Below are 20,865 nucleotides of genomic sequence, written 5' to 3'. Positions count from 1 at the left end.
AACATACCTCAAGTTTTTTGGCTTTTTCAGCCCGCAGTGCTGTGACCCTGTGGACCACCACATGCCTGCAAACTGGGTCCTAAAAGATCACACACACATCCTCTAGTACAAAGAGGATCAATGCTCCTTGTCTGCAATAATTATTTACAAATAAAATTCCACAAAAAACATTAGTGTCTCAAAGTTTTTTTATTTCATACTCTATATTTGATAAGGAAAAATAATGTATTATGTTATTTATATGACTTACAGCTAGACAGAACTTGTAATGTCCCCCTGGATGCCTACAGCAAACATACTGTTAAACCCAAATAAAGAATTGATTTTTTGGCTAAGCTTGAAATTATCAAAGTTATATTTTAAGAATTTCTAAATGATGGCCAAAAATTAAGACACAGATTCCAACTTGGAGTCACAAGGAGCTCTCCTCATGTCATCTCCTCATGACATCATCCAGAGCCAGCTGCCAAGCGTGAGCAGGAGCAAGAAGGCTTCCCTGGGAAACTTTTGTGTCCCAGCTCACTGCAGAACACACAGAGCCATTTGCCAACTGCTGGAGTACACACTAGTTATGTTTCAAAAAAATGACAACCAGCACTCTTGAGCTTAAGTTTTGTTGAGTTAAAAGGAAACTAATTTTTTTTGTAATGTTATGTCAGAACTGTAACAATTGACACCGATTGATTTTTACGCCATTTGTATACTCAAATTACTGCTAGCATTCTCAATGGATGAACTGCTTTTGGGCAAAAGAGCTTTTGCTCATCTGATTTTCAGCTTTTGTTCAGCTAACAAGTAAAAACAGAGTATCTTGCTTGTTTGAATTAATCCAGTCAAAATTGAAAAGATGGCCAGGCTGGGGAGGGGATATGGCTTGGAATAAATTAATACAAAAGACAAACTGAAATAAACCCCACAAACAGAACTCTACCAAAAATCTAGGACACAGGAAAGGACAAACTTGTCTCAGGAGCAAGTTAAAGGCATGCAGAGATGTGCCACTGCTTGAACAGACACAGAACATCCTCCATTTAAAAGAATAATCACATTTAAGTACTCATTAATATATTTGTGTAGTCAAAACAATAATTATTTAAAATAAAATTCTTAAAACCAGCAAGATTAGCTTAAAATAGATTCTTAAAGCAAGATTTCCTCTTTTTGACTGTCAGTGAAATCAGCTATCATGAGGTATTTTAGTCACAAGTCTAAACTGGCAAATCAGACAACTGGGCTCAGTTATCATTTTAAATTTAATAAGCTGGTCCTCTTAAGCATACTGTTTGAAATTAAGTATAACTACAAAATTTAACTTGCAGCGTTGAAGGAATCCATGTTAGAATAAGTATCTTCTCAAGCAGATATGAATTTCCTGCTCCCTTCATTTCTCATTATGGCTCCTAACTCTTCACTGCCCTGTTTGCTTTCTGGTCAAGTAGGAATCAGAAGGAAACCAGCTCATTGCAGTTTTGCACACAATCACAAAAGGAGTTAGCAGAAGCATGACCACCAGCTCTTCCATCAATGAACTGTTTGCCTGCGTATGCCTTCACATGCACACTCACACACACGTTAAACCTCAATTCTACTAGCAGAAATTCTCCACTGTTTGCCACCAGCACTTCTGAGATAGTCTCAAAAACCACTCAACTGACAAAATACTGGTTACACTGACAAAGCAAGTAGAAGCACAAAAAATACAACATAAGATTTAGTGGAATGTAATTCTAACGCAATTTTTGTTTCCTGGGAATGTGGCAGCAAGCCTTCTAATTTACAAATTAGAGCAATTTAAATTAAGCCTTTATGTCCTTACCATGCAAGAAAGCAACAAAACACCTCATGAAAGTTCCTCTGGAAGAGATATAACAAAAACTAATAGAAATTTGGATTTCACCTTTTTTTAATTCACAAGCCAAGAAACTGTAATACTGATTAGTATTTATTTTCCAGTCATTATAGTTTAGTCTACAATTTCAGTTGACATAACCTGATCATACTGTCTCTGAAAAAGCCCATCCTACACAGACCTTCACAAGAGCCAGATCCTATCTATTAGAAAAACCTCAAATACAGGGACTGATTTAAGGAACATTCCAAAAAAATTCTACACTTTTAAACAACAAGCTGAGAGATCACCAAAATGTTAGCTGGTTTTGATATGCAAAAATAATGTTTTATATTCACTTACTAGATAAAATCCAAAGGCTTTTTCACAGCATTACAGCAACTTATAATCCTCCAACTACATTGTAGCAAGAAAATAAAACCATCAGCGATACCAGAAAAAGTAGATGTTTGCTCAGTGCCTCACACCCACCACCACACACTGCCAGATTTGCTCTCATCTGCTGCTGCCAATGCACATGTGCAGAATTATAAAGAAACTTCCTGCTCACACAGATCCCATCACACTCTTAACAACAGTAGTTAATAAATAAAAAGGCTTTTGTATCTTGTGTAACAGCTAATTATATTCATCCTACTCGCCACCCTCCAATGCAAAGCTCTACTCCACCAACCGCACACATCTCATTGCCCCTGCACCAGATAATGCAGAACTTCAGTGCAATGGCATTATAAAAGTACAGTAAAGTAACAGACAGGAAGAAATTATCAGTAAAACTATGCAACTTGAGAGCTTCATGGTATAAAACTAAAGCAGTTTAACAATTGTCACTGCTGTTAAAACAGACTTTGGAACTGAATTCAAGCTACGTCAGAGACAACAAAAAAGAAAACTATAAATACATAATGCACTTAATTCATTATACATAAGTTATCCTATTACATATATTTATCATCAGTTTGTTTCTCCCCTCCCAAACAGATAAGCAGAAATACACACTGGAACTCAGCAGATTACAAAATGGTTACACAGCCCCTTCACTATTGAAACACTGCCTCTGTCAGAACCTTGAGCACATGCCACCAAAATAAAGGACAGGCTCAGCCTCCCCACTACACTAAGACATTTCAGTGAAGAGTTCAATGCTGTAGCAACAATTCTCTGAATTTCAAGAGATGGGGAAAGAAAAAAAAAAAGACAAAAATAAGAGATCCGGTACTGATGTCTCCTGTCAAAACTTGATTATGACTAAATTTGAAGACACCACCAGAAACCTTAAGGTTAAAAGTTACATTGCAGACTAAAATTAACTAACCTGATTACATTACTAGAGTGCCAAGACAGTAAAAGATTTCATTAAATGTGAAGTTCAGCAAAAAGGGGAGAAAACCTTTCAAACATACACACTTTTAAAGAGCATAAAGGAAGAAAGAGCCACATTCGTAAGATTCCAGCTCTCACCTTTTCAGTTTTGCCCATGTATTATTATCCTACACAGCTGAGCACAAATTTTAATCCGGAACACACTGCAGGGAACACTGAACAGAAGAGACACACGAGGAGAGCTGCCAGCAAGACTGGAACCTGGACAATCAGCGCAGGGTTCCCACCAGATACAGGGCTCAGATCGAGCAGATGCCCCACCCAAACGTCCTTAGAAATGTCCAAACAGTGAAGAAAATAAAAACCATTTAAACCTCTCAATAGGAAAAAGCCTCTGTAACCGCAGTCTTTGTTACAAGCTGTCTGAACACAAACATAAAGCCCTATCTGTATTTTAAGCTCGTTTGGCATATCTTTCTTTTCTTTTTTAAAACAAATATACAGGATTTCACACATTTACAAGGGAAAGACCACAAGACTAGAATGATTTGTTACTATCACAATAGAACTATTTTCACTGATCAGAATACAGTCCTGCAAAATATTACCCATTTCTTGTAGTGAACGACTCCACCCATATGTTGCAAACATAACAGGTTTTGACCTTCTAAACTATGTTTTTTAGACTTCAAAACAAATCAGCTCTACAGGAAAAAAAATCCTGGTAGAAGACGCAGTAACAAATATATTATGGTTTTGGCTGCAATAATCCACAGAATTCACCTGAACTGACTGAATTTTCACAAATCTCAACAGCTGGCTATCAAGCCAGTACAAACTGTGAAGATAAATCTGAATTTACCAAAGCTTTGAGAGAGCTAGTCATTCTCAAACAAAATTTTTGCACGTAAGATCTCTTACCTTACAGAAGATAACAGTAAGCAAGACTGAATTGCTCAATAACTTTCCAGGGAGCAATGTAAAATTCTTGTATTCTCTGCCTGAATCCAATTTTGACAAGAGACATAAAGCCCCTCTGCTGAAAAACTGAAAGAGCCATCACTTTACAAACTGCATGACAAGTAACAATCTCCCTTTTCCATAGCCCTTCACAGAAGATTTAATAGTCCTTCGATTCTGTACCTCCTCCTCGTATGTTTTGGATAAAGTGTTATTTTTCAGTCCTTAAATAACAGTCCTCACATCTGAAATAATCAATAAATATACAACCAGGCCTGCAATGCAAGGAAAAAAGTTTGAAAAGTTTGCCATCCTTCGTCCTTACAGATGCAAATGATGAACTGCCCTACACATAGTTAGTTCACTCCCACCTAAATGGCCACTAGATTTTCGTGTGTTAATATGGCAGTAAAATTAACCTGGTGCTATGCACTGAATTAGAGGACAACTTGAAGCATTCTCTTACCGACATCACTTCCTCTTCCACATAGCTGCAGCTTCTTTCGTGGGGGATGGGAAAAAAGAGAGAACAACCACACCAAAAAAAAAAAAAAAAATCCTAACTTAAAAATTACCCCAGACTTGGCAGGTTTTGCTCACTTTCCAATGAGCCCTGGAAAGAGGCATCACTGCTACAGTGTAACATTTGAACAGAAACCAAAAGGCTGAGTATTAGAAAAGGAAAAAACCCTACCCCATAGAGCCCTCACACACAGCAACCAGGGTCTCACAGAACTTTCTGAAGTCTGTTCCAAATGCACAGAATTTCTTCAGCCTCACCTGCTTTTTCAAACATGCCATTATGTACATTAGAAAGCAGCGCTTCACTGCTTGCACAGGTCTCAGGGTATGAGCCACACATGACAAATGTTAAATTAAGCCTTTTAATGAGCTGCAAGAAGATCCTCCAGTGTTCCAAGCAACACAAAAACCAAGTGCCCAAACTAACACAGAGCAGATAAAAACTATCATTTGCCAAACTCAGATGTTTTGACGTGTTGTCCATGTCAAAATTTGCAAGCATTAAGTTTCCAGGAGCTTCTCCGAGTCAGCTTTCCTAAATGTAACCATGGGACAGTCTACTTGATTGATTTTTCTAAAACAATATGGTAAATTTCCAGTTAGATGCTTTCAAAACACTGAGGTATTTAATTCCTTATTGTTACATAGTCGAGACAAGGAAAGGATCTCTATGGAGCCAAACAATGTATAAAATAGAGACAAAGAAGATTAAAAGAGATTCTAAACATTTTCAAGTCTATGCAACAAAGAACATATAAAGCAATTTACTAGTAACGAGCAGAAAAAAAAAAGGCAAACAAACAAAATAGCTAAATTGCTGATAATACAGGCAAATAAACCAGCTTTCTATTCTTCTTAGGCAGGCAGATTAGACTGCACAGAAGACAGAAAAACTTCAAACCTAAATGCTAATATGGTTTAACAATTTGTTCTAAACTCATATACTAACAATTCCATCCCTGAGGACATTCAGGAACACATGCCAAAAGAAAAATAAACAACTGTAGGTTTTTATATATTCACTTTCTTCTTTTTTTTTTTACAGGCAAAAGTTATTACACAGTATTTACTTTTTACTTTCTTCATCTGTTACTTCTTTTCCCCATCTTGAGCCTGACAGCAGTAAAAAATTTTGTAAAATTTTCTTAAAATGCAGCCAGACCAAGGAACTTGAGAATAAGAGAGTTGTGCATTAAAAACTGGCATTGCAGTGTGTGACGGCAGGGTTTTTGTTGTTGGGTTTTGTTGCGGTTTCTTCCAAACCTGGAAGGAGCACCCTGGAACATCTCATGTTAAAGCAACTTTTTGATAGCAAGAAACATTTCCACTCAAATATTCAAATCTCTAAGGAGCTTCCACGAACAATGGAAACCCACAGATCCCTCGGAAGACACATTTGGTCACAGGCTGGCGCGTTAAGTCAATGACCCAGCGTTCTTAATGCCAGCGCTGCCTTCGCGATCACAGGCAATTTAGTGACTGCCCTTCTTTCAACTTCTGGGACCAACTTCGCTGTCAGGGAGCTGCGAGGCTGACGCTGTCAGCGCGCCAAGCCCCATCGCAGGGGGCACCAGGCTGGGCCGTGCTGGGCACACAACTCCTGGAGGAGCTGGGCTGTCAGCGCTGCCTGCGAGGTCCCACCGACACCAGCCTGGGAGCCGCTCCCGCCTCTTGACAGCTCCCTGCGAGCGGCTCCAGCAACTCGGCAGGAGGAAGTTCCCGCGCCCCGCTCGGCGTCGGTGCCAGAAGGTTCCTGAAGCCTGAGGTGACACCGGCCAGCCAGAGCGGAGACCCCCCGCGCATGCGCCCCGCGCCCCTCACCGTTGCCGGGTGACTCGCCCTCCCCGCCGTCCTCAGCACCACCAGCAGGTTCCTCCGCCTCTTCCTACCCCGGGGACCGGCACGGGCCTCTCCTCGCCGCTCCGCTCTCCTCGCAGCCCTCCTCCGCCGGCCGCTGCCCGCGCCGTGTGCCGCGGCCGCCGCGCTGCCGGACCCGGCGCCGTCCGTGCCCTCACAGCCGCTCCGAGCTCCGAGCCGCGAGCGGGGGGTCCCCGACGGCAGCGGCGGCGACGGGCGGAAGTGACGCGCTGACTGACAGGTGCAGAGCGCGCGCCCCCCCGCCCGCCTCCCCCCGGGGGTCACGTGCCCGCGGGGCGGGGCGGGGCGGGCGCTGAGGGCGGGGGGGAGGGGGGGCGGTGGCCGAGGCCTGAGGCGGCGGCGGCCCGGCCCGGGGGGGAGTGAGGAGAGCGGGAGCGGCCGGCCCAAAATCCCAAAATTAACGTTTTCCTCATATTCTTGCCCGCACGGTGACTCAGGCACCCTCCCGCCTCGGCCCGTGCGGGCTCAGAGTCACAGAATCAAATAGCTTGGGGGAGACCTCTGAGTTCATCGAGCCCAACCTTGAACCGAACATCACCGTGTCCACCACAGCAGGGCACTGAGTGCCACGTCCGGTGGTTCCTTAAATACCTGCCTGGGAAGCCCGTTCCAATCTCTGATCACCCTTTCCGTGAAGAAATTACCGATGTCCGACCTAAACCACCTCTGGTGCTGTTTAAGACTCGCCTCTCATCCTGGGGTGCCCACGGCCAGAGAGTGGCCACAGCCAGTAGTGGCACCATGTGGGCTCGTACCCTGCTAGCTTTGCTGGGACATTAGGTGGAATTTCCTCACAGAAAGGGTGATCAGACATTGGAATGGGCTGCCCAGGAAGGTGATGGCATCACTATCCCTGGAGCTGTTTAAGAGAAGCCTGGACGTGGCACTCAGTGCCGTGGCCTGGTTGACATATGTTGGATTCAATGATCTCAGAGGTCTTTTCTGGCTTAATTGGTTCTGTGATTCCAGTTTTGCTCTTCTGTTAACCATATTAAAATATTTCCTGCAAATTTTCTGACTTGAAGGCTCAGGAGCAATCACTGCCAAACATTTCCCAAATGTAAACGTGCCAGAAGTAACGAAGTGCCCTTTGACAAAGAGCTAATGCATTTTGAAACACAAAATTTAGCACCCTTTAAGTGAGTTAGCATAAGTTAGAGAGGAGATGCAAGCTTACACTCGAAGTGTTAAAACCAGTGCCTGGCAGTCTGTGGTTCCCACATGCCACGCTGAAACTACAACTGCTTTTTCTGTCATGCAGTGCCAGCAGCCATAGGTGGTGGGTTTAATAAAGGCATTTAAGGAAACTTGGATTTAGTTAGTAAAAATCCTCTCAGGAAAAGCTTTTTTTTTTCCCCCACGAAAAACTGACAAAGACTATATGAAAGGGGGGAAAAAATTATACAAGCAGGATGGGATTAACTGAAACGTCTGTATTTTCAATAGCTGGGAGGATTTTGTTTCAGGTTTTCCAGCACGGATTCTGAATTTTATCTAGAGATACATTTATAAGACTCATTAAGAAGTTTTGCATTTAGAATCCGTAGAAGGGAGAGTCACAGTCCCACAGTAAATTAACCCAGGTTTAATCAGATCTAAAACTCTGCTTTCCTGCTGGAAGATTTGGCGTCATTAGGAGGTACCACGAAAACCCAATAAAATATGTAGGGTTGGGGGAAATGGCTTCTCAGGGGGTCTGTGTGTTCCATCCATCTGCTTCCACAGCAGACTTCTCCACTTGAACCACTAATAAAATTTCCTCACATCAGGATGAGGTTTCCGAATTTGTATTTTGTATACATACCCGTGTTCTTTCTGATTCATTTAGCCTCATCAACAACAATAAAGATACTGAATCAGAACAAGCTGGCAATTTTGTTGAGGAAACATGGGGGAGAGTGGACTCCAGCTGGCTCTTCAGCAGATACATTGGCCAGCTGACAGGAATAAAACTGCAAGAAACCTGACACAGAAAGCACACGCAGTGAGAGGAGACAGACAGCAGAGGCAGGCAGGTAGGCAGGCACTGCACAGCACCTGTTTGCTGGTTTTGAGTCCAAAGCAGTGGCTTCCCTCCTCTGAACTGGCTCCGAATGCACCATTTCATGCCAGCTTATCCTACCTCCTTTCAAAGGCTTCCAAGGCTCCTTGCAGGGGGCAGACATATGCAGTCCAGGCTGCCATTTTAGGCTTTTCTGCTCACTTTGTGTTCTTGCTGTCTACTTGAAAGGTTGAGGACAACCCGGGAGTCACACAGTCATAGAATATCTCAGATTGGAAGGGACCCAAGCATAGAGTCCAACTCCCTGCTCCTCACGGGACTGTCTAAAGCTGAACCATGTGACTAAGAGCATTGTCCAGGTGCTCCTTGAACTCTGGCAGACTGCACTGTTACCAGTTCCCTGAGGAGTCTGTTCCAGTGACCAACCACACCCCCAGTAAAGAACCTTTTCCTAATGTCCAGGCTGAACTTTCCCTGACACAACTTCATTCCATTTCCTCAGGTTCTGTGACTGGTCATCAAAGAGAAGATCAGCATCTCCCCTTGCCTTTAAGGGAAGCTATAGGGTATGGATGAGAGCTCCCCTCTGTCTCCTCGTCTCTGAGCTGAACAAACGCAGTGAGCTAATCTGCTCCTTGTAAGACTTTCCCTTGAGGTGTTTCACCATCTTAGTCTCTATCTGGTTCTTTAGCCACATTTTCTAAGATAGTAAATACAGAGAGGAGAGAGGCAACAACTTAATGAGTGGCTGCTGTTGAAAGCATCTGCCTCTCAGCTCCCTCCTAAACATCACAATAGAGCAATGTCCATTAGCTGTTCCCATCACCTTTTCCACTGTCTCAGGCACACCTGAATTTTGAAGGCAGCATTTCATATTCCTCCCACTCTAGTGCTGTACAGGCTATAGAGCTCACACAGCCTCATTTCCCACTCCAAACCCACAGGCACGTTCAGAGCAGGGGTTGTGCAGGGCAGGGCTGCAGTCCCACCACGTGACACAGCACTGTCACCCCATGTCAGGACATATGACAGTGCACTGCCTTGTACAGTGACACGGCCCCAGTGTGAGACTGCTCAGGAGCAGAAGGACCCATTCCCCAGCTGCAGCACAGCTCCAGGAGCTTGGCAGATGCGTTTGGTCAGCATCTGGCTCCTAGGACCAAAGAGCCAGAGTGCCATGGCATCCCTGCCTCATCAGTAAATCCATGTCCAGAGCCACACCACGAAGGGGGAGCCATTTCTGTAGCTCAGTGTTTTCTTACAAGTCCTTACAGCTAAACTGCTCAGCTTAAAAGTTTTGCAGAGATTGACTGCTAAGTGCTTACAAAGTAACTCAGTAGATCTAAAATAATTACTGGTGTAATTCCCTTGTTTTCAGGAAAAGCTATTCATGAGCACAATCACTATCGCCTGTATATGTCACAGAAGAACTGGAGCCATGTTTCCTTCATGTATCCCCAGTTCCCATCCTGACCTAGAATGACTTTAGAATAAATATTCTCTGACGACTTTAGCTTCCAGTTAAGTCTACTTCCAGCAACAGCCCTGCATTACGCCTCATCAGAAACTGAAGCTACTTGAAGAAAAATATCCTTATCCCAACTGTGCTCACTGTTGTACAAGGCTTAGTACAAACTGAGCTAAAATACTTCAAAACTTAAATCAGCTTTGCAAAGTCATCAAATCCTTGGAAGGTTGGTAGCCTGCCATGCAACTCCTCACCTTCATACTAGGTTATTGTCTTATTGGGAGGAAATGGGAATCTGACACGTAGCCAAACAAGGCACTGTCTGTTGTAATACCTGTGTAGTATATGCCAAACAGTTTTTCCTGGAAATTATCTGTATGTCAGCAAAGTGTTTGCTTTTGGGTTTAACTGTTCACTTAAAAATTATTTGATACATTCTTCTGAACTTGGAATTTTTGCTTTAAGTGGATCCTATTGATGTCTTGCAAAAAATACTGACAAACGTGAGTCCTTTCACCACCAAGCAGGAATTAGCAAACACTTTCCAGCTGGTTGCTCTGCAAAGACCTTTCCTTTCCTGCATATTTCATCCAGAAACTGACACACGTCCCCAAACTGAGTCTTTACTTTGTTCTTCTTTTCCAGCATTATAACATTTTCTAACAAACATTTTGTTCCAGGATGCCCAGCACATGACACTTGGCCATTCTGGACATCCATAACTCTCCATGGAAATTCTCATATCAGCAAGTATCCAGTTGTTCTAATTCATGGTGTCCAAAAGGGCACCTAAGAATCAAAGTTCATTTTTATAGCTTTGCCTTGTATTAACAAATGGGACTTCTCAAGCAAGCAGGTGAAAGGATCTATTTTATAGAAACACAAACTCCAGCCCGGAGAAAACCATTCATCATTTCAAAGACTGTCAGCCATTACTAGACACATATGTAAGGGTTTTTTAAAACTGAATTCAATATCAAAGGCACATGTTCTGCGTAAATGTCAGACATTTTTACTCATTTTTCTACTAGAGTTCTGTGATTAAAATAAACATTTACAGCATGAGGGTTTTTTTTCTCTTCCTCTGAACACTTTTTGGATCTGAATCTTGGTTTTAGAAGATCTGTCTTTAAAGTAGAAATCTAGGAATATGGGTCAAATGTGGCTTCTAAGGCTTGTTCATATTTTAATTGCATGGTTGCAGACTTAACAAGAGATGATTCTTCCCTCCTTGAAATTCAAGACATTGAAAGGTTAATTCAGTCTTCTCAGCTCCATTTCCTTCCGTCTGTTCCCCTTCCCACACTCCTCCCCAGCCCCCATCTGTAGACAGCTGAGTTATTTGAATTTTATGCAAGCTAGTATTCATCTAAAGGGGAAAATCACTCAACGTATGCACCAGGCAAGCAAAAATTGCGGTGTTGCACACTTGTATTTTTACTTCCTATTTGCTTTTCTCTGCATTCACCAGCTTGGGCTGTAGACATACACACTCATGCCCCAAAGATAGTTAAAGTTAACTCAAATTAAAGCTTGTACGTCCCCATCCCTGTTGAATTCCTGTTCTTTGCACTCACATGGAATCTATACTCAAGCTGCTGTGGTGCTTTTACCTTGGGTTGAGGAAAGGCTACAGTTCACGTTACCACAATTTGTCATTTGCCAACACAATCACTCTCTGCTGTTCCCATGTTATTTCATGGTGTGGTCACTCACACTCAAGGTACACTAACTCCAGAGGAGTCATTTTGACAGAGCTCAGGTTAACCCTGGGATGAAGACAGAGCTTTAATCCAACTGATTTCAGCACTTTACATAAAATTTTCTAGTTCAGTCATGTTCTGAAGAAAGAGATGTTCACTTCAGATGCCAGGAGAAGTAAATAGTATCGTGTTTCTTTTTTTTTTTACATTTTAAAAAAGAAAAACAGCATTTAACGTAAAATACTTGCAGCTTTCATCAAAAAGGCAGAAGTTAACAGATGTGGAACTTAGTGATGACCACTTTCTTACATAATTGTTGACCTTGTACACAGCATGTAATACCCATGTGTTTGGGTTACACTGTATAACAAGCTTATAAAATTGGAAAATGATTTTTGGAAAAGATGATGGAGAAATACAAGCTTTTATTCTGTAAATTGCTCAGAGTAATCAGCTAGAAAAGATAACTTGGCTGCCTTTTCTGTTCCTCTGCTTCAGCGGCCTTGTTTCCTTAAGCAGCTGAAAAACTTCAGGGTTTATCTTCTTCTCCCCAAACATAAAACCACTCAAGCTACCAGGAGTCCCAGGCTACTGAGAGTGGAATGATTTGGCAACACAAAGAGAAGTGCTGGTGAGGCACCCCTCAAAACCACATCCACAGCCCTGTGTCTCAGGAGTGAGGAGTACACCTCTGTATCTACCCCAGCACAACACGGACTGTAACAACAGACCCACCTATTGTCCTTTCTCTTCTGGACAAAAGGAAAATATGAAGTTAATATAGAGTTAGTAGATCTCTGGATTTTATGATCTTTGATTATCTTCTCCTGGATTATGTTGGTTATCTATTTGCTGCACAGTGGGTGCCACTATTTGAACTTCATTAGGAATGGTAATGTTTCTCCTGTCTGAAGCAGAGAGGGAGAATCCCAAGAGTGCATTGTTTAATTCCAGAGCAGCCAGCTACACTGAGAAGAGCCATGTTTGAGCACACTCCCAATGCTCATCCAAGATTTCCCTGTCTTACTCTTTCCCTAAACTCTGCTTGCAGGAGATGCTTCTGTCCAGAGACAGAAAGGAGGAAAATAAAAAAAGACTGTTAAAGACTCAAAGTCATGCTAAACTTGAGTCTCTATACCACTATTCATTACAAACTATCATGTGCTCTGTAGCACTAACTTATGTGACTAACACATCACTTGCTTCTTTCCCCACCCTGGCTTTGGGGGGGAAGTCTGTGCATGGACATTCTGTATTAATTCTACTTTTTCCTTTAATAATGCATGCACAGGTCAACATATTTTGCTAGAAGGGGCCAGGCCAGAGCCAAGTACTTTGTGCTGGAAGACACGCTTTTGGGTCAGTTCTTGAGAAAGCTCTGCTGCAAAAATCTCCATCTGGTTAAACTTTTAAAAATTCACCCCCATACCAAGTTTTATAATATCAAAAGAAAAAAAAAAAAGGGAGAGAGGAAATTTCTACTCCCACGAGCTTATGTTTTCTCCTTTTGCTCTTTGCTGCAACAGGGCTTCTGATATAGACTTGTCTGAACTCCTGAGCTATTTGGAAAACATGGGGTTGGAAAAAATAGCCCAAGGAGAAGGACTATCTACAGCTGCCTCTCCTCCCCCCTCATCTTCTCCATGTACCTACCCTCAAGGTTCAATGGTCTTGATAAGGAAAATGAAACACCTTAGGTAATGATAAAACATCCACTGTAAGACAAGTGTCGAGTGTTTACTCATGGGCAGTGCAGCATTACAGCAGACAGTCTGCCAAAGAGGGATCAGTGCCTTCCTTACACCCCCAGGATTCATTGTCTCTTAGCCTGGGAACCCGTCTCCGTTCCCAAACAGGGATATTTTTTTTGGCAGCAAGACGGAACAAAAGGCACAAAGAGAACTAAGAAAACCCTTTCAGTGAAGCTGTAGTCTTTTCTTTTTCCTGTTCCCCTGAGGACGGGAAACCTTCTAAGGACAGATCATAGTACACCCAATCCTGCTACCTGCTCAGTGCTCACGGGGACCTACAGGAGTTAGGGTGCATGCAGATTCCAGCCCAGCTTTCAGCCTTGACAAATTGATCCCCTACCTTTAGCACCAAAAATACCACAACATTTTGAAAATGAAATCACTGTTATATTTGAGTGGGTGTGTTATTTCGAGACAGCACTAATGTGATTATAAAATCAGTTGTGTCAGCTTATTGGCTCAGCTACAGACACTGATCTGCTCGAGCGTCTGTTCCTCTACCCGGCTGCTCGCGTTAGGGTGCTTTGTCCCCCCTCAGCTCCCTGTGGAAATAGATACCATTTGATTCCTACTGTTGCACCAAAGAGAAAGAAACCCCTTCTTCTGGCAGTTGCCCACCGCGTCTCTATGAAACTTGGCATTTCCAGAGCCCCTCTTGTGCCAAACATGAGCACAGCATCCCCCAGCCTGCGAAAGGCTACAGCCCATAGATAGATAGATAGATAGATAATATATATTAATGTCCCTGCAGCCCCAGCCCTGCTCGGGCTGGGTACGCTGCTTCCAAGTGACAGCAGCCAAGGGAAAAGGTCAAGTGGCAGCAGGGTCCAAACCACCCAGCCTCACTCTTCAGACTTTTCACTTGAGCTCCCTCTAAACGTTTCCTCTCACCTATTACCGAATCCTGGTAGCAAGTGTTTGTTTTTCCCTGCTGCTCTGTGGGTGTCTGACAGACTCAGTGGCTTGTGCTGCCAGGCATGGTTTACTGCTGTCAATGGTAGGTGACTCACTGGTATCAGAAGTGTCAGTCCTGGCAGGTTTGACTCAGCCCTTCATCTTTTGGCAACAAATTGAAACAAAACACAGCTTCCATTGTATGAGGCAGCTTTTCAGGCACAGCCATACCAAAGTAGCTTTACATGCTTTATGTGTAGAGCATCCATAAAGGGTCTGTAGTTTGCATGCTCCACTGGCTTCCTGGTTTTTCACATTTCCATACACTGGATCATTCTGCTGCCTCTGTGCAACACAGAGAAAGTTGAGGTTCATTGCAACCACAGTCACCCCAAGGCCAGGCAAACATCATGTTCCCCTTACTGAAGATGGTGACTCCGAAATCCTGCAATTCAAAACCTGACAAAGAACAGCTTTGCTGCATATATAGCAAGAATATCTCCATTACTAGTGAAAGGAAAAGGCATCTCAGATGATAAGATATTGGGTAAGATATTACCTACCCATCTTTCCCTCGAAGTATGTGATGCCCTCAGGCCAAATTCCAAACTTTCCATATGTAAACTGCATCCAGCTGTGTGCTGCACAGAGCACGTAAACATGAGGTTTGAATCCCACACAAGCTGTGTTTGACCACAGCACCGAATTTACAAGCTACAGAAACTTGACAGGCACTTTATGCAATGGTCAAGATGTTTGTTATGGAGATGAGTATCTCCTGATTTCAGCAGAGTGAGAACATGTAATTTCTCATCATTATGTTATTTGGCTTAGCACTGTTGCACCTTCCTCACAAACCCAACCCAATTTCAATTTAAAACGTGGTCATCTTTAGCCTAAAAACCCAAACAATGTATCCCAAATTGGTTTTAATATTAAGTTTGCCAATAAATTGGGCAATTAAAGTGGTAGTGGTGGTGAAAACAAGCGTGCTCACCCTGTCTTAGCATGTTTAGAAGAGCCTGAGCTCTGCTGTGCATCCTGGGGGCAGAGCCCATGACTGGACACAGAGAACCCAAACTGAGGTTCTTCTGCTTTGCTGTCCTGAACACTTTGTTTGCTCTCTACCACTGAGAGAAGTTGTGCTACTTTTGAATTTTAAGAGGTTTTGTCCTTTTAGTCTCTCTTCACAATCAGAATTATAATTGTTATTTTAAAAATGGACAAATATTTAAAAAACTGAAACTCATGAACTGCCTGGATTCATGAATCACTCAGATTATGTTTTAAAGTCTTTTCTGATCTTCTAAATCTTGTGTCCAGCCAAAAAAGAGGTTAATGCTCTCTCTTTAAACTAGACACAAAGACTGTTCAATGCCAAATCTCAGCTACGGCTTACACCAAATATTCACCAAGTGGCTGCCTTCCTGCTTTTTCCCAGGGGGTTTCAAGCAGGAATGCAGCTTTCTATTTGTGACAACTGATTGGATATGTGGGGTGGAAGCAAAGGAACTGAGTCCTGACATTAAATATGGTGCACACACACAGTGATTTTGTGTGGTCAGTGCAGATGCAGAGATAACCAAGCCAGCCTGCACAAATCCCTTAGGTTGGGAAAAATATTTAAGATCAAGCCCAGCCACAAGCCTGTTCATTGTTTTAATTTAAACAAACATTGTAAGAAGAGATCCTTAAGACACATTTAAGCACATTAAAACCATTTTCTCCATGCACACATATCAGACTCAAACCCACACTACCTAAGCCTGCGGTGCCAACAGAAAGATCCACAGACCTTCCCGGGGCTCTCAGTCAGCTGAGAGATCTCTGTCCCTCTGAACTCATTGTTCAGGCTGCCTCATAGTCAGTAGAGAAAACCAGGTACTCCTAGGGCACAGTTAATTTTATCCCAACTTTGTTGCCTCCCTTCTGACTATTACGGAGTCTAGACAGGAATTTCAGATGGAGACACTGAAAGGTACACAAGAGGAAACCCACACCAGTATCCAGGAGGATGCACACAGCCCTTCTCTCCCTGCTTCCAGAGCCATGGGCTGAGGGAGGCATCAGCAACTGAATTAATAGCTACCAAAACAGGAGCAAGCAGAAATTCATTGTACATCCCTTCAGGACACATTCCTGGATGTCACTGTGGTGCCTGGGCCATGCTAATCGCAGACTTGGCCCTTGATCACGGCAATCACACCATGGCTGTGCTGAGGGCCCTCCACAGCCCCAAGCCCCCTTATGCTTCTGCCAGTCTGGGCAGGTGGGGATGATCCCCAGGCATGTTGCTGAATGCACCTACAATCCCCTCCCCAAAAACTAATCTGGCAGCAGCAATCCCCAAACCTCACCTTTACTGCAAACCTCAGCACTGGAAAATGGTGGGAAGGGAAACTTCTATATGATTGTCATGGTACATGAAGAGAACAGAAAAAAAGAAAAATCAAGATGTATTTTGGCAGTTTTCCATGTCAGTTTTCCCATTTCCCTCCCTCATGCACTTTCTACAGGAGCAATCTGTCCTTTCCCTAAACGCTGAGCAATCCCAGCACTGAACTAATCAATATTAATAGCTATGGGTTCGGGAGGGGGGAGGAGGGGAGAGGAGAGGAGGGATTACCCTGACCTTTTTCAACTCACACTGCCTCAGACGGCCACCAAGCAGCTGAAGAGAGAGCAGCCAGACGGTAATGCCATGTGGTTTTAGTAGCTTTTCATTTTTTTTTAAATTTTTTCCTTGTGAATATTTACTCTGTTGTCTCAGTGCAGATAGCAATGAAATCTGATTTTCTGCAGGAAGGAAAAATTATAATTATATCAGCCATCTCCGGGCCAAACCTTGCCTTGATGGGAGACTCCACTGAAATAAGGGAAATAACGCCCAGGCTGGATTTTAACTCGAATTTCTTAATAAAGAGAGGAACTGGATTAGGGAAGTTTTGACAGGTGAAATGCTGGTGTGCTTTGTGGATTTCTCTTTATTATAACAGAGTATAATCAAAGCCATTGAGCTGTGACTGGGGTATGGAGCAAGAGCAAACAAAGGGCTGGGGGAACCGGTCCTCTATTGTTACGCTGAAGTGTCCACAGCAGCTCAGGGGATGGATGTGCTCAGTACAGGGGGCTCAGAATGAAAGACAAATCCTATTAATTAAAAGAAAATCATAATTGAAGCTCTTTGTTCCTATTGGATTTGGCGTTTATTGTAGATTTTCCTGTTAGCAGCATTTCTTAAAATACAGGTTTATGTCAGGGGGCACCGTTGATTACTGGTAATTAAGCATTGTCTCTTTATTACTGATTATTCTTGTTGCCATGTGAAAACTATGCTTTTTAGGAATTTCATCAGAGAAATCTAGAGAAAATTCTATTTATGCCTTTCCTCTTTTGCTCTGAAAGAGCCAAGCCTCAGGGAAAGGTCCCACATTGGGTGCTAGGTTTGTGGGGGTTTTTTGAATAAACATTTTTATGGTATTTTTATATTTTTTCTCTTGAGGAGAAAATGCTTTGCAGATGGCTGATATCACAGCACTAGCTAATGAAGCCATGGGTGTGTTTTCCCTTTCTTTGTCAGGACCCACCATGTCCGACAAACCAGATTTTGCAGAAATTGAAACATTTGACAAGACCAAGCTGAAGAAGACAGAAACCAGAGAGAAAAATCCACTGCCCACTAAAGAAAGTAAGTGCTTATGAGGCTATTTGAAGTACAAGTAGCAAGGACATAATCTGTATTGCAGTTCATATGCAAAATGAATACTAATCACAGGATTACAGGCTCAAACTCATCCCTGACTTTAAGTGGGGATAATACTAAGACTCTATACTGGGCTTCCAAGGATATGAGTAATTATAACCAATAGTGCATTTTGTCTGAAAAACCCTTTCTGATGGGATTGCTCTTGCTTCTGCTAAAAGCAAGACCAGTGTTCCCACTGGGTGCTGGTAACAGGATCAATCTGTTTGTAATTACCTTGCTACCAGCTCCTCTGGAGGCACAGGGGAACCTTTTCCCATCCCTGGCAGGCCAGGCAGTATCCCCAGAGGGTGCCCGAGCTCCTGATTTAATGTTATCAGGCAGATGAGCTGCTGCCTCCCACTGGTACCTGCTGTCAGCCACGGGCAGGAGACCTCCAGGCACCTTCTCTGGGAATAACGCTGCAAGCAAAACCTATCATCATCCTCATCTAACAGGCAATCTCCCTCAGAAAAGCACCCCTGAGCTTTTCTCATGCAGGGTCTTCTCCCAGACACAGGCAGCCAGATAAGCCTAGGATTCATGCTCAGCTTCAGATATGAAAAGAACATTTGGAGCAGATTTTGTGAGCAGTTTCCTTCAGAAGAGTATTGCTAATCACTGGATGTATGTGCTGATAGCCATGGAGATGCACAGTCCCTCAACATTAGATACCTGGGTTTTTTCCCTGTTTTGTTATCCTTGCCAATGCCAAAGCTGTAAATACAAGGGAAGCTCTGCACATCATGAACTGCTCCCTTTCAGCTACACAGATGTGGGTATGAGTTGTCATTTTCAGGGTAACCAAAAAAACCAAATAGGGATTTAACCATTCTCTGGCTTTAAGTATGATCATAGAAATTTGTATCCTGCAGAACCATTATCATTGAATCACGGAATGGTTTGGGTTAGAAAGGACTTTAAAAGAGCATCTTGTTCAAACCCCCTCCCATGGGCAGGGACACCTCCCACTATCCCAGGTTGCTCCAAGCCCTGTCCAACCTGGCCTTGAACACTTCCAGGGATGGGGCAGCCACAGCCTCTCTGGGCAACCTGTGCCAGGGCCTCACCACCCTCACAAGGAAGAATTTCTCTTTCACATCTAATCTAACCCTGCCCTCTGTCAGTGTGAAGCCATTCCTCCTTTTTCTGTCACTCCAAGCCCTTGTCCAAAGTCCCCCTCCAGCTCTTTTGGAGCTCCTTTAAGCACTAGAAGGGGTTCTAAGGTCTCCCCAGAGCCTTCTCTTCTTCAGGCGGTACACCCCCAAAACTCTCTCAGTCTGTCTCCATAGGAAGGCTAAGTTTACTGTTCATAAACAGTAATGTTTATTGATGGTGTTTTTGTTTCCTCTTTTTCTGCCAGCTATTGAACAGGAAAAGCAAAGTGAAAGTACAGCCTGAGTATAAAATTGAAGATGTGACTGCTGCTTCTTCAGTGGGGTTTTGGCTTCTGAGTTGGACTGTTGTTTTATTTTGTCCCTCCCACCCCATATTTGTTGCCCATTTATTTTAGGAAACATTTGTTCATTTAATGTTCCCTGGAGAAGTCTGTTTTGTGTTTGTTGAAGAAGATACTATGTATTTGTATTCTTAAAATTATAATTCCAAGTTCTGTATCAACTCCATTACTTGGCAAAAAAAAAAAAGCAATTTGCATAAAAATTGTTTTCCTAAACCTCACAATAAACAGGTTTCTTCTGATCAACTGTCTTTGAGCCTTGCAGAAATGGGGTTTACACTGCAACTCTTACTAACATCTATCCCGCTTTCTTTGCATTTCCACAGCAGCTCAGGAGTTTGGTCAGGTGGGGAAGGGTTATCCCAGGCACCCACAGGTCCCTTGGCTGGAACACAGCCCCTCTCCATCATCTGTATCCCGCAGAATCCCAGAGCCCCAGGTGGCACCAACCCACAGGAACCCCCCTGATGGCCTTCACAGCAGCCTGGAGACTTCACTCCCATCCCTTGTGTCACTCAGAAGAGTGTTTAATAGGAACTGTGTGTGCCAGGAGCTCCTGCACTTTGAAACCCCCAGCCTGGCAGCAGGCACGAGTAAGATGGGAAATCACTGGCCTGCTTCAGTCCTGTCCTGTAGTAGGCTGGAGGTTCCAGAGACAAGTACCCACTTACAGATTCCATGACAAATTGATGGTTGGGCTGAGGAAATACTCAAATTAATATTTCAGATTTTAAAAAAGGGCTGCAGCTGCCTCTGCACAGCTTTTTTATCTCTCTAACTTGCAAAGATCCAGTCAACCTTGGGATAACTGCAGCACACACAGAGCCCTTGGCCCATCTCATACCAAGCAATACAAGAATGAGGGAAGGTGGAAGGAAGAAAGAAAATTTAGTATTGCATTGATTTTTAGGGATGAGAGAAAGACCTTTAGCAGCACAGGGATGTAAGACACAAGCCTTCAAGCAAGAAAAGACTCCCTAAATCTTCATTACTGGTGATGCAATAACATCCTCACTGGTCTGCAGAGGACTTGGCAAAAACAGACTCTGGTACCACCAGCTCAGAGGACTCTCAATTACATGGTATCACGTTATCTCTGGAATTAATTTGCAATCATATTAGAAAAACAAGTGCTTACTCTGGGCAGATAAACTGCTGTCCCTGGAGCTTCAGTTTGATCCTACTTGTGCTGTGAAATGAGAGTAGCTCTGTGTACTCCAGCAGGGTTAGTCTGGGCCTGTACCTGCATGAGGTGAGGCAGAAGGCAGCCTACAGGCTTCAGAAAACAGAAGGGAATGGTTGGGGTGATGTTCA

The 20,865-nt window shown here is 43.2% G+C and overlaps 2 protein-coding genes across 5 annotated transcripts in view; one reads left to right on the top strand and one right to left on the bottom strand.

Moving 5' to 3' along the window:
• The window catches only part of FAM13B (family with sequence similarity 13 member B), a 44,921-nt gene extending 38,216 nt beyond the window's left edge, over positions 1-6,705 (bottom strand). Inside the window, exon 1 of one of the 3 annotated variants that reach the window (XM_048319750.1) lies at positions 6,476-6,705. The gene's annotated coding sequence lies outside the window, so the exon portion shown is untranslated. The remainder of the gene's footprint in view (positions 1-6,475) is intronic. The other 2 variants (XM_048319747.1, XM_048319748.1) reach the window with 2 other exon arrangements.
• A 10,261-nt stretch (positions 6,706-16,966) lies between these two features.
• LOC125333982 (thymosin beta-12-like) lies at positions 16,967-19,793 on the top strand. Of its 2 annotated transcripts, none has more exons than XM_048320318.1 (3): positions 16,967-17,043; positions 17,931-18,038; positions 19,456-19,793. In XM_048320318.1, exons 2-3 carry the CDS (start codon positions 17,939-17,941, stop codon positions 19,491-19,493), a joined length of 138 nt encoding a protein of 45 aa, XP_048176275.1. In that variant the 5' UTR covers positions 16,967-17,043; positions 17,931-17,938; the 3' UTR covers positions 19,494-19,793. The 2 variants fall into 2 exon arrangements, with proteins under 2 accessions (XP_048176275.1, XP_048176274.1); XM_048320317.1 differs by lacking the exon at positions 16,967-17,043 and adding an exon at positions 17,170-17,302.
• Positions 19,794-20,865: the final 1,072 nt, after the last annotated feature.

The sequence above is a fragment of the Corvus hawaiiensis genome, chromosome 15, assembly GCF_020740725.1.
Source record: "Corvus hawaiiensis isolate bCorHaw1 chromosome 15, bCorHaw1.pri.cur, whole genome shotgun sequence".
Taxonomy (NCBI): Eukaryota; Metazoa; Chordata; class Aves; order Passeriformes; family Corvidae; genus Corvus; species Corvus hawaiiensis.
The sequence above is the reverse complement of the archived record's forward strand: the minus strand, read 5'-3'. Positions and strand labels throughout refer to the sequence as shown.